General features: G+C 36.2%; 1 protein-coding gene across 2 annotated transcripts in view; it reads right to left on the reverse strand.

The window, feature by feature from the left end:
• Positions 1 to 26,209, reverse strand: part of LOC135088367 (zinc finger protein Gfi-1b) — a 71,951-nt gene that overhangs the window by 9,998 nt on the left and 35,744 nt on the right. Inside the window, exons 3-4 of one of the 2 annotated variants that reach the window (XM_063983218.1) lie at positions 21,413 to 22,052; positions 20,688 to 20,857 (exon numbers count right to left, since the gene is read on the reverse strand). In XM_063983218.1, the coding sequence (XP_063839288.1) occupies positions 20,688 to 20,857; positions 21,413 to 22,052 (810 nt within the window). Of the gene's footprint in view, positions 1 to 20,687; positions 20,870 to 21,412; positions 22,053 to 26,209 lie in introns of both variants that reach the window. The other variant, XM_063983217.1, reaches the window with a different exon arrangement.

The raw sequence follows: 26,209 nt of genomic DNA on the forward strand, positions 1-26,209 counted from the left end.
GTATTTTCACGCACTCTTCAAACCTCATTATTGTTACTGTAAATTACACACTATTGGCAATAAATTGGCACGGATAGATACAGAGAGCAAATCAAAATAAACATTTTATTATAAAATAACTCCTATTACAACTACTTAAGATACCACAGTTACCTAAGCTTGAAGTTCCGTCGTATGGACCTAAAATACAGGATGTAATGCAAAACTTTCCATGACTGTAAACACAGGTAGTAGTCTAAAAATAGGTAGAGTCCTTTAAAAAATTCAAAATATTACAATTTGTAGTTTATCAAAGTATGTAGGTTTAGTAATACATATACGTAAAGTATAAGCGTACAAGGTACCCTCTGAAAACCAGTGTCTTGGCTCTTGGCAGTAAAATGTCAACTGTCAAGATGATACTGAGTGGGTGACCTCTTTGGCAACATTTTTCTCTCCATTGTTTATTTTTGTACTTTTATTAGTTGTCAAATAAAATTTTATCTTTCTTTCTAAAGTTAAATACATAACTAAAAATATCTGCTGTTTTTTCAAAGAATTTAGATTTATGTAGCTTGGTAGCGCTCACAGAGTTAGCTGTTTAATTGTTGCCCGGTCCACCCTGTATACGAGGTATCACGAGCTCCAATATACATATATTATACCGTAGAAATCCTGAGCTGAGACGTGATTACCGGTCCGTAGTGAAGTGTGGATTTTCCGGAGATTCCCGCGACCCCTCTTTAATGCCCCCAACCCCCAACCCCCAGGTTAGGGGGTCGGGGGTTGGCCATCTATAGATCGTGCAGGATTTGCTGGACGCGATAGTTACGTGCGGATGTTCGCTCTTTGATTTTTGAGGAGTTGAGAGTTCCATACGTCTATGTATGGAATCAATTCCATATGGAAAAGGTACGCTGGAGAATGAATTAGATTATGGAACTTGTTTCTTGGATCCGTATGTAGAGCAACAGATTTATTATGTATCATGCATCAAAAACTTCTCAAAATTCGATTCAAATTCAAAGAAAGTCATGAAATCTGTGATAAGTTTGATTTCAATGGTGAATCTATTGATAGGTTTGAACCTAATTCTTTTGCGTCGTAGAGTTTTTAAAAATGTAGCAGTAACTTAATTTGCAGTTCAATTTACTTGCCTATTTGAGACACAGTTACATAGTGCCTGAGTTTAACCAGTCCCTGAAATTACACACAATCTTATCTGCCAACAACCATCCAATCTTGCTCCATTTTGATTGAACTAACAAACCAACGCAAGAATAAACACTAGAGCACGATTGAACCTCTTGTCTCTGGTGCGAAAACAGGGGCACATTCTGGGGGAACGGGTCCAATTTTAGGGGAGGGCAAACACCGCCATCTTCCTTTAAAAACATAGGTGAATTGAAAAGCTGAAAAAACGGGCTTCTATGTTTTTGTGCCTTTTGTGTTACGACAAGAAATTTAGTAATCTGGATGAGTCATAATATTTTTATTCGTCACAGTTAGTACTCATTATTACATTTTAACTATCAGCACTGTCTCTCCTTTTAGTTTAAATACCTGTCTGCTCCCTTGGTGGTCTAGAAGAAATCGCTTCCTAGCGAATCTTTACAAAAATGTATATAAAGTCACACCACTAACAGTCGTTATTCCTAGAGCGAGATTCCTACGTTGCAGTAACACAATCTCTGACTAGCATTGAAAGTAATGAATTTATTTATCTGTATACCCTCAAATGGCCAATAACTAATTTAGTTATTAACAGTTTCCAATTATTGTACGGTGCCATTTTCATTCAGTTATTCAGTCCAGCATTTCGCCTAAAAATAATGCCTCCTCCAATATTTTTGCCTCGGCGTCGTGCCGCAAACCCGCGGAGCATTTCAGTGCGACGTTTACGATTTGCCTCATGCTAGAAAACATATTCTTCGTGTAAATGCCACTTAGGTGGTTGATTTATTGTAGTGGCTACCTCCGGCCGAGGTTATGTGGTTCTTGTATCCTTTGAGATGTAAAAATCTTTGTACATTAACATTTGGGGGCGTAAAAGTAAAAAAATATGACCACTTTGACGACCTAGGCACTACCAATTTGGTCCTGGGTTCGTCACACAACCCTAAAATCTTACCCCGTAATGGTTGAGTAGAATATGATATGGTGATGGGTTTTTTTTCTATACCTAGACGGATGAAACTTCAAATATCATTTTTCAGTTTTGTATGTAGAGTCAGAAGTCTATGGGATTCTACATTAAGTTTTTGAAATGATTTACATGATAATCTTTCTTATGCACGTATATGCTAGAGTGTACCCAAAATACCCGAAAATTTTAAAAAAATTAAAGGAATCGTGTCTATGATTAGGTTCTATTGTTTTGTAACTTTAAATACTTGGTCACTTTATGTCGCATGTTGGTCGCCGTGATAAAAAGGGACAAAGCTATTATTTATTAAAATGTCCTTTATAATTTGTACTGTAACATAAAATATGAATTTTCACGTAAGTTGTTAAATATTATGAAACAAAGACACCGGCATTAACAACGAAGCCGCGACATGTTTATCAGCCACCGATTACTAGTTTTAAAATATTAAAAGTTTAACCACTCCTTTATACTAATTACTGGTATTAATAGAAAATTATCACTTAATCCCTTTGAAGGATTGCGCTTTGGGATTGTAAAATAAAAATAAAGGTAGAGTTTTAAAAGTAAATAGGTTTTTTTTTAAATAAATGGTTATGATTACGACGTCTAAGCGTTTAGGAAGATGGTGTAACTTCTTTCTACGATTCCAATCGACCAAAAAATAAAACCTATATTATTTTATGAGACAACATTTTGCAACCATCCCCATTCTTGAAGTAATCCATCCATTGGAATGGGACTCATAAATTCTCATCTGAGACTATGGTCAAGGTTGACAATAAGTAAAAAAAGATTAAATGTAAATAAATATAAAACTTTAAAACAGTGCGCCAAGTCCAATGATCATAAATCGTCGGTGCAAATAACCGAATTGCCAAAATTGCCCCCGATGATTGACACTGTACCGTGAAAATGGGCAAATTGCCCCTTATAAGAACTAACTAATAAGACCTCGCGTTGACAGTTGACAAATTCGTTAATTCCTCTCCTTTGGGAGGGCAGGGGAATCGGCGCCCTTACGCAATATTTCGGATTCGTACTTAAAAGATTTTGCTCCGTAACCTTTGGGAAAGGGCCTTAGGAATAACGGCTAGGAGTTTCCTGCTTGAATATTATTATTACTATTTTCGAGATAAACTTTAAGAATACAACTTTTTAAAAGGACAATGACCAAAAGTGGTCCAAATGTCCACCACTAATGAGACCTATATTGGCTTATAGTCCATTAAATAGAGAATAACTTTCAGTATGGGACGAAAAAAAAATAAGCTGTCAGTAAAAAGTTACGACACTTTGAAAAATTGTAGTAGTTTACGCGCTAATCTCAGGAACTACTGGTCCTATTTGAAAAAATATTTTTGTTATGGATAGCCCATTTATCAAGGATGGTTTTAGGTTATTTAACATCACCCTACAACCAATAGGGGCGGAGCAGTAAAGACAAATGTTGTAAAAATGGGAAATATTATTCAAACTATTTTCACGCGTACAAAGTCACAGCTAGTATAATATAATCCCATCAAAAACAATACTTGTCAAAAAAACCAAGTCTCGCAACTCCGTTGTTTTACGGTAAAAAGTTGTGATATCCATGTAATACCAAGTCCAGGCCAGGAAATCTTTAACGTTTTACATAAATTATTGACTTGGCCATCGCACTAAATAATTTAATTTACACGTGTTTTCATGCGATGGCCAAGTCAATATATTTATGTAAAACGTTAAAGATTTCCTGGCCTGGACTTGGTATTACATGGATATCACAACTTTTTACCGTAAAACAACTGAGTTGCGAGACTTGGTTTTTTTGACAAGTATTGTTTTTGATGGGATCTCATTTCTTTTTGTATTTTGTAGACAGCAGTTATGTATCTAGAAAACTGGACCGAAATTGAAAAATTTTACTCGACTTGGCGGTTGCACTACCGTGCCCCCAAATATTTTAGTTTTTCCTTGATTCATACACCAAACACTACTTATATTCCAAATTTGAAGCTTCTAGGTCTGCTAGAAGTGCCTTAGAATTTTGATGATCGGTGAGTCAGTCAGTGAGTCAGTCAGTGAGTGACAAAATTAAGTAACTTTGACCCGTTATAATTCTTAAACTACTGGTTCAAATTGAATGAAATTTTAAATATACCGTGTCTTTACAATGCCTGCATAGCTAGTGAAAATTCAGCCTTCTAGTTTTATCCACAACGAAGTTACAGGCATTCGAAAATGGCCTGAATTGCTTCGAGAAAAGGATGGTACGGCCGTGCCGCTTTTTTTCTCGACTTGGTGGGGGCACTGCCGTGCCCCCAGATAATTCATCTATAACCCAGTACCTACCAGTTGGAAAAAAGACTATTTTTACCCCTTTCGCATATTCAAAGTATTCCAATATTGTTGTTTTTCTTCTGAGATTTTTTTTTTCTTTTAGCGAGAACCTAACACGGCACACTAAGCGTCATGACATAACACGCATAGATTAGTCCAAAATGTGCGATGGATAGACTGATATCGAGAACATTTTTCAGATGAAAAGGTGAAAAACAAGACTTTTCATTCAGTCATAACTTTTTACTGACAGCATATTTTTGATTGCGGTTTGGTTATTATGAATCAGTATTTAGTAGACTATTTTACTACATAGGTCTCGTTAGTGGTGGACATTTGGACCACACTCCATACATTTTTGGTCATTGTCCTTTATTTGTATTTACATTAAGCCTGGGCGAAGACCACCGATTTTTAGGCAGCCGATAGTTGGGCCCGATTCAAATTTGTTTGAAGAATCAATCTGTGTAATATCCTCACTTCCATACATGCCCACACTTATTAACTGCCCGACTAAACTATCGGCCGACAAAAAGTTTGCAGTCTGCGCCTAGGCTAAAGCTTCTGCCAAACCAACGCGTGCTCAGCTCGCGTCGGCGATGGCGATCACTGCACGTGCATAGACTGCGACCAATGATATGACGCGTTGACGTGAACTCATCACTACAAATTCATACCCGATGCTTGAGGGCTTAGTGTGAGTTTACATCCAAACGTCGTCACTAGTAAGCGCGTTTAAAAAATCTATGAAGATTTTTTGTCGCTGTACAATCCGTCATACATTTTATGTCATTTTTTTACGCGGTCACTAGTGAAGACGATGTAAATTCATACTAAGCCCACAGATCTTCATCGCCATCGCGCACACACAAATAACACCAAATTTTTACATCATTTTAACCGACGTTATCGGCGACTTAAGTAGTGTGCTTAGATTAATTCAATACAAAAACTAGTTGATAAATGTAATAATTATAGAAAAATATGTTTTTTCCTGTATTAAATTGGTGTACTTTAATGAGCTTTAGGATAATAAATGCGCATTAATCACTACTACACAGCCAGTCAAGTACAGTTTTGTGCGATGTATGATAATTGTTGTGAATACTATAAAAATAATTGGGTATTTGATACAATTGTGCAATGATTTTAAGACACAAATTCTGGCGCAGTCGGGTAAAAACACTCTTTTCTAACCCTGAAATCTGATGTAGCTTTCAATTTGCTGTAAAATAGTTTTTAACAATCTTTTTTTCTAAACTAAATAGTTATTTGAGTTGCCATCTAGTGACGATGACACTCATGATAGAGTCGCGTTTTGGCAGCTTTAAAAAAAGTATGTCAATTGACTAGCGATGTCAAGAATGTCAACCACTCTATTGTTAATAATAATTAACGATTATGATTTTCATTACCAAATCTATAAGGCTTTACTAAGTTTAATTCAAATTGCTGGTCTTTACGCTACAATGAAAAAGTCAAAGAGTTTCAATTTCATGCTCTTTTTCAAAAAACCGCCATCCGTTGACAGTCCGCACAAAATGGCGTCGCATCAGACGTCAACGGCCGCGTCGTTGTGGAATGCACAAAGATTCCGCCCGTCCGGGCGTCCGGATTGCTAGCTACTGTCCGCCGTCCGGAATGTCCGAGTCACTTCACTTATTGCGATGTATTTGTGACCGTTATACGGGCAGGAATGCGGGATTTTCGGGACATTCTGTCTGTGCTGTTTGGCAGACAATAAAAAGTTAGTTTCGACTTTATTTAGGTGGTTGCAGATAGGTGTTTGTAAAGTTTTTGTTTGTTTTTTTATTTGACATGGTTTGAGAATTAGATTTTTTAAATATGAACCTAGATCTCTTTCATATTTTAGGAGTTACTTTAAGTAGAGCTGAGCTTAAATCAAATGCAAGGGGTGGTCTGCTAAGTACAACATACCTATGGCATCTTTTAATTTTGTAACTAAAAAGTATTTAAATGTATTGGCGCCTGTAAAAAAAACTACATAGGTGATTTTTTCTTTTCGATAGGTTTTATTGATAAATTAGATTTCTGACTATGACTAATAAATAAAGCCAGCTCTAAAACTTGCAGCTCTATGGCACAGCACAGTGGGACGGCGCGGAATGCGAGAGTCACCTCGCTTATTGCTCGGTGACAATTGATGCTTGTAGTTTTGGGGTCTGCGCACTTTGTTTTGGACCACTGTGCAATCTGAGTGTAAGAGCTAGTGACGAAATAATAGTTCTGTCATTTTGTTTCATAGACGAAAATATCTAAACTTATCATCACTAATGGATCAAGTAAAAATGCATAGGTATAGCGGATCTTAATCCAAATTGGATTCAATTTATGCTTGATCTATATTTTTAAGCTTTTCAATGATTGAATTTCATTAACTTAGACTTAATAACAGAACAAGATCTATAACCGAGATTGAATCGAGTTTCAGGTGTTGTTTTCTAATGCAGCAATGCATCAGCTATTGCATCTAGATTTTTGTGATATCAATACTTTAATTTTTTAGTGGTAGTTTTAGAATGTAGAGTCTCGCTTTCGATATTTTGGAATGAAAAGTAGACATTAGAATTAATTCAAGAGTACAAACTAACAATACTGTTAAAGAACCATGTCTTTCAAACATAATTCTAATTCAAAGAAAAATATAATCCAAAAATTGCACTTATTACCCACTCTAAAAATCCGTATAATATTACACGTGACAAATGAAGTGCCGTTCGAATAGTAATAGATAAATGGGCAAGGGTTGCTCATCATTTGGGAGGATTATAATGTAATGCCAATAGGGCGATTTACACCCCACGGACAGTCGATGGTGTTTCAATAGAGATGGGCTTTATGGTATGTTATATGGTAGAGTTTGCTAAATAAGCAAGTTCACAGGGAGAAAATTACTTCTCGCCTATTAAAAAAAAGTATTTGCTATGTTTTCAAGATTTAAAAATCGATTAGGTACTTTTTAAGATATGCTATGGGAAATACCAGCTAATACTAATCCTCTTAATTGATAATAAACGATAACAAGAATTTGAAAAATCATTTTAGCAAAAAAATTGCCATACTTGTTCAAAATTTTTGAAGAATTTATTAGCTATAATAATATTTCTATGATATTCGATAGAATCGCAATCGTATCGTGTAAAGGTCGTTCAATAAATGGTTTATTTTGTGTGATATAAATCTAATATGACAGGTTAGAGAGGGCTCGTGGTTATAAGCGAACCCAGAGGCTTTGCATATATTGAGAAGTCCCTTAGTGACACTATTATAGATAAATCAAAATTGATATTTAATACTGCAATAAATTAATGGTTATTGGTAATTACAGGATTTAAATCCGTACCGCGCGGGAATAACTTGACATCTCGACCTGCACTTTTTTTTTTATTAGCTTAAACGTTTCCTCTACCTTATACCCTTCTGGTATGAAAAACTCAACTCGAAATACCCAAAAATACTTGAAATACAGCTCTTGTTCATAAGTAAATATCTCTAATTTAGGCAATAAATATTTGACATAACGATATATCCAATTAATATTATTCGTACAAACATTTATATTTCGATTTATCAATGTATGTCAGAACATGTATTTGTTAATATCTCGACTTATACATTTATGGATTTTCGTTTTTAATTTGACAAAAACAGTTATCAAGTTATGATCCCCTCTGAGTACTAAACATATCCATGATATGTGGAGTTGTCTAGTTATGCACACTGTCAAGAGTTTGGATATTTGGAGTTATCCAGCTATTACATTCGTATAATCATATTTTTATATGTGTCATTAGCAGTTTTTAAAATATAACATTGTCAGGATTTCGAGTGTCTTTAAATATTTTTTACTTAGCAACCCCTGAAAATATATTTTTAATATATTTAAGCGTTAATTATTACTTTTATTACTATTTTCAATAGTTTAAAACTAAATTAACGTTTAAATAGCAAGTTGAAAGTAGAAGGATAAGTTTAGTCAATAGGTAGGTACTATCTACTAATGTTTTTTTCATAACAGACTAAGATTTCGTTTGACAACCGAATATAAGTAAAAAATCTAATAATAAACTTTTAGGTCAACTTTAAGTTCCGGATATTTTTTATAGTCTATTGACATCAATGACATTAATTAGGAATAATGATGAGGTAAGTAGGGTCGATATGCCAGATCTCGTCCATTTAGTGAGTTGGTAGATTTGAGGAATAAAAATAATATTATACAATTTTTCGTAATCATTTTGAACGAAAAATTGTTGTCATTATGCTCCCTTTAGTCTTTATAAGTATAGTATTAAACTTGCTCTAAACCATTAGAAGTTTTAGTACCTTTGTAATATTAATATAATATAGAAAAAATGCATTCAAAATCACTAATAATTAATAACAGCATGGAAATAAAAAAATATAGATAAAATCTTACTAATTGGTATTCAAAATATTTAGGTATCACACTTAATAATTATAAACATACATTTATATTTTAGTTTATTTCATTTTTTTTAAATTTCAATAGTATGGCTCAATGCTTTTTAATATTATTTACAACGTCTGTATTTAAAAAAATGTCGTGATAATGTGGACGCAAATTGGCTATCACAAAGGGTAAGCTACATTTGGAGCGTGTATTAGCGTCCAGGAAAAGGCCTAAGTACTGAAAAAAATCTTTGTGTTCGATAAGTCATGTAAATAACGTTTTAAATAATATACAACATGCATTGTTTTGTATATTTTAATATCTTAGACCCAGTTAGACCAGACCGCGATCACTTCTGACGCAAAGTGGAAATTTCATTGTAGTAAATTCGCATCCACCTTATTTTAAGTGTCATTTAATAAAGTACAATCACCGATATCATTATCCGTATTGTATGGTTCATGGTTAAGGCTTAGAGACTGCGTTAAATCCCAAACTAGACCTAAATATATTAAAAACTTACCTTGAAACGCGCACCTGCTCACGTGGGATTTATTTTTGGCAAAAAACGGTAGCATGCTATAAGATTTTTTAATGTGGGTTTGCCTGTCATACATTCAGGGAATCATAGCAATAGCTTACGTTCTAGAGTGATCCATCATTTGGACGTGAACTGGACGGTGGAAGCGAAAGGGCGTGTCGACCTTACGCAAAAATATATCCAGTTAATTTTGATTATTTTAAGCCTAATGGTAAGCCTAAAATAATTAAAATTAATTGTGCTTGTTATGAAGCATGGCTTTTGTTCTTTTATTTGTCTTTTTTTTTAATTTTAAGTAAACGTACAATTATCTGATCAAAAGCAATCATAATCTGCGATTATATTTGATTTTTCTAATAAATTTGTTACTATTTCATTGCAAAAGTGATAAAAATATGTTCTATTTTTATGTTTTGTTTTTTTACTTAAACTTCATTCAAAATAATTAACTTAAATCCAATTTTTACACCTTAAATGTTTGTTTTTCTTTGGTGAATAACTTGACAAGTCGTCGGTACACAACTTGACAAGTCTTTTTTTTAATAGATTAAGAAGATAATTTAATCAAATTCTTACGCCAATCGAAAGATACGCATCAAATTAGCTTATTTCAATCATAAAAATATCAATTATCATTAATTCCGATTTACCAGAGAACTCTAAACTTTAAAATCGCTCCCCTGAAAAGTACGCAAAAATGACATGTCAAGTTATTCCCGCGCGGTACGGAAATATTCAAGGACTTATTCCTCCATTTGCCGCTTGGTACATTAGAAAGGGTCATGCTAATGCAATGGAGGATAAATGACCTGATGACGATGACGTCACATCAAGTTAACACAATGGCACTTACATCAATTGTAATAGATGCCATTTCTCAACAACAATGTACAATCTGTTATACTGGCGATTGCGCTAACAAAATAAAAAAAGTAAAAAAAACTGGTGAAATAATTCAAGTATCGAACGCCAACTCTCTCTCAAATCATGCGTCAATCAACGAGCTGTGCAAAAGGCACGTCATATTTTTAAACCAAATTAAACACGTTCTCTCGTTCCATTTTCAAAATAAACCACACGTTCCATAATCAAATTACTGTATTTTGATTGGCCAGTGCTCGGTTCGCGCGCATTTCTAGTGTTTTGATTCGCCACCGCGACAATGGCGCCAGTTGTCTAAGTGTTTTGGCAAACTGTTACTGTCGAAGCTGGTAGGAATTTGAAGCTTACATCGTCGGCTATAAGGTCGCTTTTCCTGTAATATTAGCTACGTTCAGGTCAATTCAGAACCGGTGCAATTCAAGTGCAAGGATAACACTGACAAATGTTAAAGTGCATTTGTTAGAATAACACGAAATCATGTTCAGTTTTAGCCTTTATAACACTTGATAGAGTTTGGATTTTTAAAACGTTTTATTACATTATCTGCCATTTGAATTACAATACTCCTTCAATTAGTGCTTTGGGAATTTAATTGGAATAAAACCAGAACTTAATACGATTAGGTAACCCAAAAAGACAAAAAAAAAATGCAATGCCGAAATCCCTGCATTCAAAATGTGTACTGCACTTCATCATTTAAAGTGTATTATAATTACATTATCTTTTTTACTAGAATTACCCTCCGTGGAACGCCACGCGCTGCGCGTGCGACTCGAATTGAGCACCAATTCAGTGGATGGCGCCAATTAATGTCCGTACGAACGAATACGGTGCAACTATATTCACAGGAATATTTTAGCGAATCGGGAAGGTTAGTCCAGTTAAAGCTACAAGGGTAGTGCCTCTTAGTATAGTTTTATGTGTCAGGTTGTAACACCTCTGTTATATTTGTGGCTATATGTGTTACTTGACTCTACAGAAGGAAAATTAAAATTGGAATCGAGCATGATGTGTCCATCCTGAAAATCGAGCATGTGTCATGACAAATACAAGTAGATACAAGAAATATTGTCAATCTAGCTCTTAACTACTAACCATGTGAACTTAAAAGTATCTACTAACAAAACTCGATTGTCAACTGTAGTATATACGTAATAAATAAATAAATAAAATAAATAAATAACTAATCCGACTAAGAACTAAGTGTTGTGTTTTAAAGGCTGGCAACTTTCAATGGCTTTACTTGGAAAACTTCTCATTATGGTATAGTTTACGACCTTGCACTAGTCAATATAGCTGGAAAACTGGGAATTTTCATCTCCTTATCAGAAGTTGAAGAAAATAATATTAGTCTTAAATATTACAATACTGCTTCAAAAAACTGAAGGCGCTTAAGTCAAAAGTTTAAAACGTTCACCCTAATTCACCGAACGAGTCCCTAACACCCAAACTCGGCTTACAATTAAATTTATTGTTTAAATAATGACATCCTGCTGCACTGTGCATGCGATCGGCACGTGTCATGTGATCTATCATCCACAATACCCTGACCTCTCTCCCATCAATTGATACTCTAAATCAGAGCTCAAGCCATTTTGGGCATCCAGGATGGCATGATCCCCTGTGTCATATTCAGGGTTAGAAATCAGAGGTCATAATGTTTGGACGGTTTTGATTAGCCTCATCCTACTTTACTTTTTGTACGCAAGTAAAAAAGCTTTTTACATTACAAACTCATCAAAATAATGAACCCTGTGCAGGTTTTAATGAATTCGTTTGTACGATTATTAGGTACGGGTAGATTGCAGGGGAAAATACACTTATTACAATATTAGAGAAAATACGTTAGAAAGCTTAGCACATTATAATATAATAGTTAACATAACTTTTGTTTAAACATTTCTCACGGGATTCTCTTAACTCAAAGCTGGGTTCGATTTTCCGATCAGACATTTTTATGCCTAGATGAAAAATTTAGAAATACGGATTAGGCTGAATTTTTATTTAAAAAAACGTGGAGATCTCAGTTTGCTATCCATGTTTTAGAAGGATTTCCAAGTTAAGGTTCGACCAGTGTGCAAAGAGGATGACAGAAGTGACAAATTTAAAGGCCCTGGCTACACAGGAGTTGCATCGGTGGGAACGAGAGGTGGGAGCAGTCCCATTTTTATCCAAATTATAGTTAGTATCTAAATATTTATAACTAAAAGGGACTGACTGACTGACATAGTGATCTATCAACGCACAACCCAAACCACTGGAAGGATCGGGCTGAAATTTGGCATGCAGGTAGATGTTATGACGTAGGCATCCGCTAAGAAAGGATTTTACGAAACTCCACCCCTATGGGGGTAAAACGGGATCCACGCGTACGAAGTCGCGGGCGGCCACTAGTTTTAACTATAAAAACATAAAAAACCAAGCGCTATTTGCACCATAAACCCAAACTACCGACATGCGCAATAGCTGTTGGGCATTGCCCGTCCACTTCAACCCTAACGAGACTCATTTACATAAAGAACTAATGATTAATATCACGGAATCACCCGACGAAATCTGACTGGGGCCTCTGGGACACCGGGGCAATTTGGACACGAGGGCTGGGTGGGATAGGTGTAATTATATCGATAGTGTATGGACATTTGAGTAGTATCAATAGAGGTACTATTTTTCTCTTGGAATACCTGTCCCTGTTAAACACAATGTTCTACTAATAGTACAAGTATAACATCAGTATACTGTTACGATAGATTTTAATTATGTAAAATGGTAAAGCCCGAATTATAGTTTTGAACAGATGTAAGCAGATGGCGTTGTATGTTCATGTTGTCGTTATTTTCAGTCATACTGAAAACATTAAGGTTTTCTTTTTATATTTTTACTAAAGAAATAATAATATGACGCTACACAACAACAATTTGCAGCATTTATACGTATGACTATCAATTTGGCAAATTTTTTTTATTGAAAAACATGAAAAAAATAAGTGAAATTTCAACTGAATAAAGATAATACCATACCGTTCTAATGTATCGACATTGTGATGATACAACCAGAGTATTCACTCCAATTTTGATACTAACCCTATTTGGGTTGGGGCCGGGCCCCGCAATTTCCGCGCCCCGCGGGGGCTCATAGCTAATCGCGATAATGTGTTTATTGAATTAGCGGCGCGTGCGTCGATGAGGTCTCCGGTTGCAACCGGTTAAGTGCCTTTGATGATTCAAAAAGTCAGAGAGTGTTTTGGTTTGTTGAAATCTGAGCGTTGCGTGACTGAAATGCGCTGGTGCAGAATAAATTTTGATTTAACACTTTAGAAGTACCTTATAGTTTGATCATGTGTATAGATGATAGATACCTAGGTACATAGGTTCTAGTTTAATAAGTAGTTACCTATCTTAAGAAAATAAGTTACCAAAATTCTTAGTTATTTATTATTGAGCCTTTCGAGAGTTACGCAAAAAAATGTTTTAATTAAATAGGTACAGACACAGACCGCTGCATTATCGCCAAATGAAGCTATTAAGTAATCACAAAAACCTACGAATCCCAAAGAAATACTAGTAAAACTAAGCAGGCAACGGAAAACAATGCAGGTGTCGGATTACGGGAACGAACGTGGGGCTGTGAGGGCCGAGGACATTAATTTAATTACCCCTCTCTCTTGGGAGCGCCTAATATTATAGGAGTGAGCGTTCACAACGAAAAATCAACTGTCACTCTTTCTCGTGAGAAAAAAATCTCGAAACTGATTTTGCCGCACCTCCCCAGCGGGTTCGGGTTGCGAGTGGAAAAATAAAATATAAATCTGAGACACACAAAATGCCGAGGAAATATTTCTCGCGAGCTTTTTCTCTGGAAGAAATCTAATCTAAGAAAATCCGATTTATAACGTCAAGGTAATGTTTCTGCCGAGTGACAACTTTTGTGTCGAAGTAAATTGATTTGGTCTGCCTCATCATTGGAAGGTTTATCTGTTAAACATATGTATGTATAAATATAAAAGTATTTTAAGTAGATACTATAGATTGTACGCTACCGCTAGTACTTAAATTAAGATGAAAATATCGAAAATGTTCTCGATCAGTAATCTTGTATCTGATAGACTGACTGATATACTGATTGTTACGCTTCACGCCCAATTTCCAATAGTAATAATTTTGAAAATAAAACTTAATATGTTCTTAATCCAATTATGTTATTTCACGTAAACATCTATTATTACTTACAGTCAGACTTTCTACTTGATTACCATGATATTGAATATTTCTATTGGCTCGGACTGAACGTCATGGATACGTGTGACATTATCACCTACCGATAGTATATTTGGATTATCACTTTCACTGATATTATTAGATCAAAAATTTCTAGAATAACAAAAGAATAAATAAGTTATGAAATAAGATGTGAATTTATGGCATATTATGATATGGATAAGGATAACGTAAGGAGTACGTCAAAAGGTGTTATCACATCTTTGAGTGTCGACGCTTTACACAATCTGGAGTTCCCCAGTGACGTGTGCTGAAATGCGGCCTCAGCAGATTTGGGTGCAGGCAATACTAGCACTTATTGCATTGAATCAAGAATTACAGTTATTCGTATCTTAGTTGCTATAAGATTTTAGACAAAATATATACTCATATGTAATGAAACTGTGCTTTTACCTGTCTTATCCAAGACAGGTAAAAGCACATTTGAGATTCATATTACAGCCAAGTACATCCGTACTTGGCTGTAATATGAATCTCAAATATTAAATAAAAAAACATTTTTGTTTGAACATAATCCACTAAAAGAAGTGATAGTGTCACATGTGTCGATTCGTCGCTTGCCTCTCTAACTGGCGTAACTGACATTTAACAACATTTTCAAGCGATTAGACAGATCGATTCGTCTTGCAAAATTGATTAAGATGGTGTAGATAACTCATTTTCGAAAAAAAATTCAGATAAGTACGTCAGTTAGAGAGGCAAGCGACGAATTAGTATCTTATTAAAGCAACTGGCATAACCTTTAAACTTTCCATGAAAGTGGTATTCATACAGTATGTAATTAAAAGAGGACAAAACTGAATTTCCAGCGACCACTAAACGTGTAAGCCGAGACTGAGAAACGTTTGCGAATTAAAAGAAAACCTCACTAAAAATCGAAGTGTCTCAGCTCTCGGGTCCTTAATTAAACTCAAGGCACGTACTGCTCCTTGATTCAGTCCCCCTGGGCTGAGTGACACCCTCCCCCCACTTCTGTGGACTCCCCCCTTCCTTATGGACCGCTTAGATTTCCACCCCCCACGTTGTGTGGACAGAATACTTCCAGTCTGGAATCTTGTACGAAGAATTGGTTTTGAAAGATTGGACCGTTAGTTTTATTGCCCTCGGCTAGTTTTGTTAGCGTTGCTTGAAATTCTAGATACGTTGTAATTTAAGGAATTTAACTGTTAACTCTATTTGCGAATGGTGCTGCTTGTTTTGGGTCTACGTCGGCAATTATAACTTTGAAGATTAAGATGTACCTAATGTAATTTACTATCTGAATTTTAAACTGTCGATTAAACATTTGGATTCTCTATCCAATAAGATCACTTCTCGAATTTTCTAATTAAATTGCAATACCTGCATTTTATTTTAATCCAACTGCAAAAAGAAATCATGGATTTTTTCTCGCAATGTCATTTGCATATTGCCAGCGTTCCGCTCGCAATGGCCTTTTACTAATCCAATTAGACGATAGCAACTCGCTTTTAAGAACTTCACAATGTCTGCCATTTTGAATAGAAAACTCTAGAATGTAATCAGAGGGCGTTTCTGAGTTAACAACATTTGGCTCTGAAATGGGACTGTTCTATTTTTAAAATTGTGCTTGGAATTTTTTTTAAATTAAGATTTTTTCTTTTTCTAAATAAAGCAACGGTGTCAATTCTGTTATACCAGTAATCAAATTATCATCACTGCGATCTTTGTAAGTTCCCCGAATGAAAAAATACAATTAAACAGTCGCCATTAGAGACGTTGTTCTTTTTATAATTGATGCAAACCAATTTCGCAAATGCTTTTAAAATTCTTCACCGCAAACCATGCTAGGGAAGTAATGCCAAAACAAAAAAGAAAGAGGTCGGAACACGGCCGCCGTGTAATTATTCCGAAAGCTAATGTGCCACTTGTTTATCCCCAGACTAATTAAGAGAAGGAAGAGTTTTAAAAAATACAGTAACAAAGCATTCGGTGAATCAAGCATTCATGAAATTGGATGGGTAACGGTCAAATTATCATTTTGGCTGTCTCGTCTTTTTAAAATTGCTTCCTTACTATCCGCGAATTCTTTTTTAATTTTTATAAAAGATGCACCGCTATGTCATAATTTGTTGGAGTCGCGCAGGGGTCATTTTTTGATCCCTAATTGTTTATTATTCACAAGTAAGCCTCATAAGAAATGTCACTATCAAAGAAGTAAGTAATTACTTCCAATTATTACAATAGGACGTATAAATGTAACTATGGACAATTAAACTCGAACGAATTCAAAGCGGGAACTAATATTAATTACCCGGAGTTTGCTAACTACCGTAACTACTAAGTTGGAAATTGCCGTACTAAATGCAGGTAAAAGTTTGGGTTAACAAACTTCCAGGCTCTATTAGCGATGAATTAACCAGGTTCGGGTGAGGTGACAAATCGCGGTCGTACGTCTTGACGTTGACTAATTGTCGGCCATTTAATTTCGCGGGTGTAATTATAAATAAAATTTCGACGATAAATTGTTTGGGGTACATTAATCAAGAAGTTGGGACACTGATTAAAATGCCGTTCGTGGAACTATTCGGGAAGTTGATATTGTTTATAATTTAGACGTGGAGGGTCGGAGGGATCAGGTGCCGGGAAATGCACCGCCCTCACTCGAAGGTGTGTCGGCTGAGTGTATTGGGTTAAACGTGTTAATAATTTATATTGTCAACAACGTTTTGCAACTCTAATGTATTAACTTACTTAGCATGTTAAGCATTTGACTCAATTTTGTTGATTTACATTTGGGGATTTGTCTGAATTTACCTGTCTATCAATTCTTTTTCTCTGTTGTATCGATTTTAGTAATGATTTTGAACAATCAGATTGATTTCTGAAATATTCTGAAACGAGAGACAAGACGATTTATATGTAATGTGTAATTCTCTAAAAGAGATTCCAACTCAAAAATCGACTGAGTCAATGAACAATTTCTGCAACAAAAAATTAAACAAGAAAATCCGTCGAGCCTATAAACACATAACAGCACGAACATGTGCCCAATAACTAACCCAACCCTTACATCGACCGTCTCTTTCTGGTCCTTTAAATTTATATGCCCTCTCCTTCCCACCCACGACACGCAGGGTACCGGCGAATCTATGCGCTTGAATCACAGACGGGCCCACCCTTGTCTCAAATGAACTGGGGAGAAATTCTTAGGTAGGTATGTCTGATGAAGATCGAAGATGTCGGAGGTTTTATGGGTGGTAAAAAGCGGAGATTAGATTTGGATATTTCAAGTTTGAACTTGTCTTCTGACCTTATGTGTGAGATAAAATGGAGATTCTTTATTGGTCTAGAATCTAGATGAAATCAAATTAAGGCTCTACGCGCACTGAACGTTAGTTTGGTCTTTAAAAATCTCTAATAATAAGACTCTATTATCTGAGAGTATCATAAAAAAAAATCATGCAGTTTTGAACGACCTACATGCGTAGATACCTATTTTCAGTATTTAGAAGTTATGTCTTGACAACTGTCAGAACTATCACTGCACATTATGAACAATATGGGTTCATGCAGATACATATTAAGTCCTTTTCTTCAGACTGAAAGTCTGACCCTCACAATTTTAAAACTATGTATTACAATAATTGTTAAATTATTTATACCTACTCATTTCTACTGATAGAGGTATCAGTTGACACTAATAATAAAACAAGGGTACTATTTAATTACTCAGTAAGTGGTTTCTGGTAAACCTCTGCAATATTGTTGCAACACCGTTTATATGGAAACTGGCGATAATAGTGGCAAATTGATAATATTAAATAGGAGTCGTATGTTGTTATTTTGTATGATTTCAGCACGATTGGGATCATAATATGAGAAAGTAACTGCTTACTTGGTGATCAGTGCAGTTTCTATGTCATAGAGAAAAAAGAGAGCAATAAAATATAGACACCTAAGGATATTTTCAAAATTATCCCCAGATTTTTGTATGACGGCCTTGTCGCTTTTGTGATGGATTTTGCCAGATGCAACTGAAAATTGTTTAAATGACACACAAAACAAGTGTTTCAATGAAGAAAAGATGAAATAGATGTGTCCTTTATTTAGAACTAGCGGCCCGTCCCGGCTTCGCACGGTTGCAATGGAATTTTTCGACTTTTCTCGTCTATCTATTAAAAAAACCGCATCAAAATCCGCTGCGTAGTTTTAAAGATCTAAAAGCATACATAGGGAGAGACAGATACGATTTTACAATATGTGTATAAGTGTGTGTGTAATAGTGACAATTTCTTCTTAGTTAGGACTAATATGACAGAAATTTAACCGCTTTTGGCCATAAATGACAACAGCCCATGAAATCATAAGAGCACTTGCGGGTTAAGAATACGGTCGAATCTTACGGTGGTTAAGTGTTAGTGAGACAGCGAGATGGCGGCCGCACCATCTTATATTCATGAAGGGCCTTCGCGAAAATACGGCTTGTAAGTTCGGCAAGCAAGAACTTTCAACTGTTAACCGTAAGATGTGGAGTCCTTCAGTTCAGTCAGCTTCAGTTTTTTGTAATAAGGCCATTTTAGTTATCTTGAATAAAATAGATTTCGTGCCACATTAGTCGTATTGCGCAATTGACTATGAATCATAATAATTAAGGGCCCTTTCAAAATTAGAAAGAATCGTTTTTTTGCGGGACACTGCAAACGGAATATTTAAACTACCAAAGGGGATACTGGAACAAACAGTACGTGCACGGGATGACCCCGTGGAAAATAGCACTAAGTCAACAGCTTGCCATCCGCCACGGCCGTGTGTACGTGTAACCCAATCGCCGCTATAACGTTACCGCAGACGACTCCAGCGCATCGCCTCCATTTACGCGATTATTATAAAACACCCGTCTTAGGTGTTAATGCACATTAATTATGGCAAGACTTACCCCACGGGGAAGGGAGGCCTGACACTCCCAACTTTGGGTAAGTAAATGCTTCACAAAGTTCGCTTTGAATTATCGTCAAGATTATTGTCTGGGCGGTTGATTATGTTCAAACTTGAAGTAATGGGAAGGGATTAGTCAATTTTGTGAAGAATTTGAAATATCAGTCATCAAGTAAAACTTTTTATATCTGTCACCGTCACATTTTAAACTCCGTCAACCGTGATAACATCTTATCGGTGAGTTTAGACTACAAATGTATGAGCTTTTCACGTAAAATGCATAAAATGGCGCGATAAAAGCTTATCGTAGCGCATATTTCATGCTATTCCTACTGTTTACAATATAACCCGTGAGATTATAAACTAACAGACAGTTACCTTTACAATTACCGTGGCATATAAATCGAATATGGCCTATCCTACATAATACATTACATAACCCAAAATAATATTATTGTTTGTCACGTTTTCAGTGATTTTATTTAATATCAGCGATTAATGGAATTCTTATAAAATAAATCAGATATAGTTGAATTAGGAAATTCAAGATTTAATAAATCAGGACTTGAGTGAGTGATGTGTGGATTTGGATTAACGATAATCCACGCGTTAATATATCATCGTATTAAAATTCTGTGATTACGCATCAAATTGGAAACTAAATATTTTGTATTTTCAGCAGAATATCAAAAATACTGAGTTACTTATGAATCCATAGTAAAAAGTGTTTATTTATCATGAGTCAAACCTTCCTAAAGTTTTGGTAGCTTTTAAAAGTAGTATTGCAAATTGATTTGATTCACCAATAAAAATAAACATTTGACAAGATAGACAGATTAGAAATTTTTAACGACAAAAACAGTAGGGCCTTGTTGTTGAAGAAAGCAAACGACGACTTATATGTAACTCTTTATCAAGTTAGTATTTTTGGACCCTAAACAAAAAAATCATATAAAATATTCTTTCAAGTAATATGCTTGACATCACGCGTTATCACTTAAATAGTTTAGTTAAGTGTAGAGTCACTTTTTGTCAATTGTTACTGTAACTTAAAGTCCAGTTAATAAGGTGTTATGGAGGGAAATGCGTGGAACATAATTTCTGACTTCGTGATTTAGGAAGTGGACATATCAAAAAGTCATAAAGTCATAGTTAAATAAAATATAACATAAAATATCAGTCTGTCATCCACTATACAACTAAACCTACCTGTATGGATGTACGTGTGCTTCTTCATATCCGACTTCTGGTGGAACCGCTTCCCGCAGTACTGGCACGGGTAGGGCCTGGTGTCGGAGTGGATGAGCAGGTGAGTGGACAGAGTACTGGACCTCTTGAAGGTCTTCCCGCACTGCTTGCACTCGAACACCTTCTCAACGCTGTGCACCGCCCTGGAAGCGGGAGGTTTATCAGATGGGAGTTTTGTGGTGGGTTAAAACATCAAATCAAATCTTTTATTTATACAAGTAGGCTCCCATAGAGCACTTTTACACATCATCAATGTAACCTGCTGAAGTAGCAAAGGGCAGGGCACATATTACGCAGAACTGACGACCGATAGAGCAGCAAGGATCTGAAGTGGAGACCACGTATCGGAAAGCGCAGCGTAGGATGTCCACCCACAAGGTGGACGACCTCATAAAAGTAGCAGGAAGGCGCTGGATGCAGGCCGCTACCAACCGGCTATTGTGGAAATCATTGGGGGAGGCCTATGTACCTGTGTACGTACTACAATCCCACTACTGGACGAGTCTCTCCTCAAACCGTGCCAGTTATGCTTAATGCCTGATATTCTAACGCAAATAAATGTTTTAGTATAGGCAGACTCATATTGATATTAATTTACCTATCACGACGTTATCTTAGATAACAACAATAAACAATAACTACTGTCCAGTACTACTAGTAATGGGTATGAACACCACTTGACTGACCTGTGTTGACTCAAGCTGATCTCGTGTCCAAACGTCTTACTGCACAGTTCACAAGCAAAAGGTCGCTTTCCGTTATGGGACCTTCTTGCATGGACCTCCAATCCGTGGGGTGTGCTGAACATCTTCTCGCACTTGACACAGGAATACACATCTCCGATCGGCAACGGTCTTGACAAAGGACTTTGAGCGCCAAGCACAGCTGCCCGAAGCCTGAGAAACTCCGGCCCTGCTGCCTGCACCGCATGAAGGTAGAAATTACTATACCCTCCCCAAGGCAGACCCAAACTGCCCGCATCTCTCAAAAACTCCGCGAATGGCAACGGGGGATATAAATACGGCCTTTGCGGTTGCACTCTCGGAGCATCAGGTCGTAAGAGAACGCTCATGGAAAACGCTTCGGATCTCTTCGGAGGTGACGAGGAATCTGGAGGTCTTCGTGGAGAAGATGGAGGGGAATCCACTTCCAGTTCAGGGGAAGATGAGCGGACCGATCTTGGGGATTGAGGCGATGGCGCCCAGCATGGACTGTCACATCGCGATCCTGGAGAAACGTTTTCGGTTCTTTGGTCATTGTTGTGGTCATCTTCGTCTTCATTGGTCTTATCGCCGACCAGACGATTGATGCCGAACTTGATTTCATCTGTAAATAAAAGGGCTGAATAAGTACTCGTAAATGGACTGTTTGCTTAATGTTTGCGTTTATTCCGATCAGAATTCGCCCATCGATTGGGCACAAAAGGCCCAAGTGAAAAAGCGCAGGTGTCGCACTTGTCGCGTGGGATGAAATGAGCCGTATCATGTCGCAGCAGCAAATTGACTTTCATTTGTTCAACCCTCGAGCGCTCAACCCCCGTAATTAACACGTCGGGTCGGACGAGCCCCCAATCTTTTTTACAATTCACTAATCCGCGGGCGCGACTAAACGAAACTACCCATTGTTAGTTTACTGCTTGATGTATTGTTGTTCACGGCCAGTGCGTTATTATTTTGTACACGGTACAATGAAACTTGAGTAAACATAATATTACGCAAATGAAACTCGTATTATTCGGAAAATTGCAGGTTTCATGTATATAATTTTCCTTATCAATTTACCTAGAGTTCGTTATAGATTACTTGGAAAAATATTTCAATTAATTTAATGTTAAATATTTGACAAAATGACAGAGGATGGTTGGATCAAATATTACCTAATAAATATTTATGTAATATTAACTTTAATAAAATTATAACCTTCTGTTTCAAAAATCATATTAGAATTACTTATTCTAATTCTCCTTGTTTGTGCGATAGCCATGGTTAGTGTTACAGCTAGTTTACCAAATAAGTAATTTTCAGTAATTGTTCGAGGTAATTTATTTATTTACGATTCAAAGCTTGAAGACGTCCCTCCCGATAAAGTTCATACATCATCAAGCGACCATCAGCGCTCGGCTCACGCTGTCCAAAAACAAACATCCATCTCTGGACGAGACAAGTTGCCCTAATGAAGAGCGACCCCTATATCTGAAACAGAGCAGCTGTCGGCATTTGGAGCGGAACCAATCGGCTCTGTTCGGCAAAATTCGGCAATGACTTCGGCCCGGGGTTCCCCTCGACAATTTCACGCCCGGGCCTTTTCGACAAAGCCCAGCGTTTAAGGGTTACTCTGTACACTTGTTTGTTGTTCCCTACCGACACGGCTTTATTACCCCATAGTATTTATTACATATTAATGGTTATTTAGATTCATTGTTCCGCCCCGACAGTATGCTCGAATTTATGGCTTTGCGAAATATTGAATGGGACCCTTTCGGTAATGGAGCGAATGGAGACAATTGTATTGAACTTCATTGTCATACGCCGTTATTAGATTCTTTAATTATTATTTTGCATGGATTCATTGACAGTAATATTCCATTCAAGCTATCAATGGATGTCGAGGGTGACAAGTGATTTCTTTGAACTAGAAAATTCCAAATAATTTTATTACGAGTAGACATAGTGCCGATAACAACAATTTTGAATCCTAAGAATATGATGAAAATTCAAAGCAGAAAACTAGCGTATTAAAACTCAATCCAGTTAACTACTAAGTACTTTCAGAAAAGGCCAAGACCTCCCAAGTCCGAATTCGAGCCCAAAGTACCTTCAACCATCGTGTAACTTCGTTAAAACGAAGTTGTTGCTTTTTAAACGAAAATTGGATTACAAACCGTCAGTCTGTTGCATTTTTTCTATCCAAACAGTGCATTAGCATCATTAGCGTCCGCCTATTTGCCTCTTAATGCAATTTTAATTATAAGAGGCGCGGCCGCAAATGGCGGATGCATTCAGATTGTTATTTTTCAGGCTTTTAACAAATTAAAAACACTCGACGCGACCGACGCGTGCATCGTAATTTACATTTTGTAATCGTGATAAAATCTCGATTGCCGAATCGATGTTCGAATCGGTGAATTGGCAATACGATTCCCTATTCGATTCTGCATTTGTGATTATTTACGGTTTAGCGGTTGCATGTTTTTGCAGTTGGGAATTGCGGGCAACACACACAAAGCTCTCGTTGTTTTACGACGATTAATTGGAATCGTTTGTAATTGATTGTGGAATTTGTTATTGGTTTAATTTTAAAACACTTATGTCAGAAAATATTTTTAGCAAATGCTCTACATTTTATATTTTCTAATAGTCGAAGTGATAATACGGAAAAATTTAAATCTTAGAAAATGAAAACACTTTTATTTTTATAAAGCCCTTTGAAATTTCAATGAAAATTCCACAGATGTTTCACCTCTTTCATTCCTAAATTACTCGATAGAAAATGCTTTACCAACTAGGTATTTCTGAATCTGAAAAAAATTGCAATCGATTTTTGTCATAGACTTTCATTGACAAATAATAAAGACAGAACTATGATATTAAAAATGCATAGTCACGATTGCGTCATTAATCAGAATCTGTAGTAATAAAATGTAAATAATAACGAGTGCATACGGGGAGCGTGTATAATGGCCCTCGCTGTAAAGTAGGCCCAGGGGTGCGACGGACCAACCTGCCGCAAACCTAGGGTTGACATGCACTTGATTTATTTGTACCTATTTCTGAAAGTAATTGAAACATTGGGCTTTAGAATACTAAGGGTGGATTCGACCAAACAAGAGTAAATATTAATCTCAGAATAAATCGTCAGTTAATCGACATTTTGACATATTTCCCATACTGAAACTGTCAATGTGCCAACTGCCAGCACTAGGAGTTATTCTCGGATAAAAGTTTGGTCCAACCGGGCCTAAGGTTGATTTACACCGACTTCCGTAACTTTAACCGTAACTATAACAATAACAGGTGTATTTTGTATGGAGTTTGACAGATTTATGACGTTTGATAAAGAAGTAAGATGGTCCAACTCAGGCTATTGTTTTGAATGGATGGATTTGTAAAGTGTAAGTTTTGTCCCCAAACTCGTTCTAAGGGCTCTTTCCCACAGAGGCATCCCGTTTACTAGTTAATTTAAAACGTGCGCAAAATTGCAATACTGTTTATTAGATTAATATTTAAAAATAAAATAATGTTAAAAATAAAATAATGGGTAAAATCATGTTCCGTAAAATTGCAACATTGCAGTAGATATTAATGAGTAGCATTTAGTGATTATGAATGACTCAGTAATTTTATAACATTCAGCCATTCATTATATTATCTAGTAAATTGATAAAGAAATAAATTGAAAAACCACGTAATATTTTGTTAACTTTATGGTTCAAAATTATAAGGTTATATTTTTTAGGGTTCTTTAAGCCCTTCATAATATATTATTATGTTTGCATTATTCCAGTACTATTTAATTGTAGGTAATTAACAAATGTTATTGATAAAGAGGAAGAAAATAACTTCACTTTGGGTCACTGAGGGTCCATTAGCACGCGGTTCACTTTGTTTTATTTTCCGCTTTCTTGGGTCTAGAGGGGCCCAAAAATATGTTAGATCTACTGCAACGTACCATAAATAAGTAAGTACATAATATTCTATGTTATTAAATTGTACCTAAGCACTTACTGTGCTATAGGCCTTATACAGAAGCTCAAAGTTGCACAGCGTGCTATGGAGAGGGCTATGCTTGGTGTTTCTTTGCGAGATCGAATCAGAAATGAGGAGATCCGTAAACGAACCAAAGTCGCTGACATAGCCCGACGTATTAGCAAGCTGAAGTGGCAATGGGCAGGGCACATAGTACGCAGAACTGACGGCCGATGGGGCAGAAAGGTTCTGGAATGGAGGCCGCGTACCGGAAAACGCAGCGTGGGACGTCCACCTACAAGGTGGACCGACGACATCGTAAAGGTAGCAGGGAAGCGCTGGACGCAGGCCGCTACCAATCGATCAACATGGAAAGCATTGGGGGAGGCCTATGTTCAGCAGTGGACGTCCTATGGCTGAAATGATGATGATGATGACTTACTGTGCCTAAATTTCCAGTTATCAAAACCGATTATAAATCAATGTTATCATTATTTTAATGCCCTTATCACCGTTGTAAATATTATTTAAATCTTCTTATCGATTACAAATCGTACACGGTGAGTTGTGTCAAGTGTAGATATTTAAATAAATAATTAATTGAAAACCAGATCAATATCTTTGAAAATAAGAGGCAATACTTGTAATTAATTCAATGATTACATTTCATAATTATCAAAACATTTTTGTATATCATTATCAATATTTTCAATGCAATAATAAAACAACCGAATTAAGGACCCCCTCTTTTTTGAAGTCGGTTAAATGAAAGCTTCTTGAACTGAAGTAACTTGTGCG

This window comes from Ostrinia nubilalis, chromosome 3 (genome assembly GCF_963855985.1).
Source record: "Ostrinia nubilalis chromosome 3, ilOstNubi1.1, whole genome shotgun sequence".
Classification (NCBI taxonomy): Eukaryota; Metazoa; Arthropoda; class Insecta; order Lepidoptera; family Crambidae; genus Ostrinia; species Ostrinia nubilalis.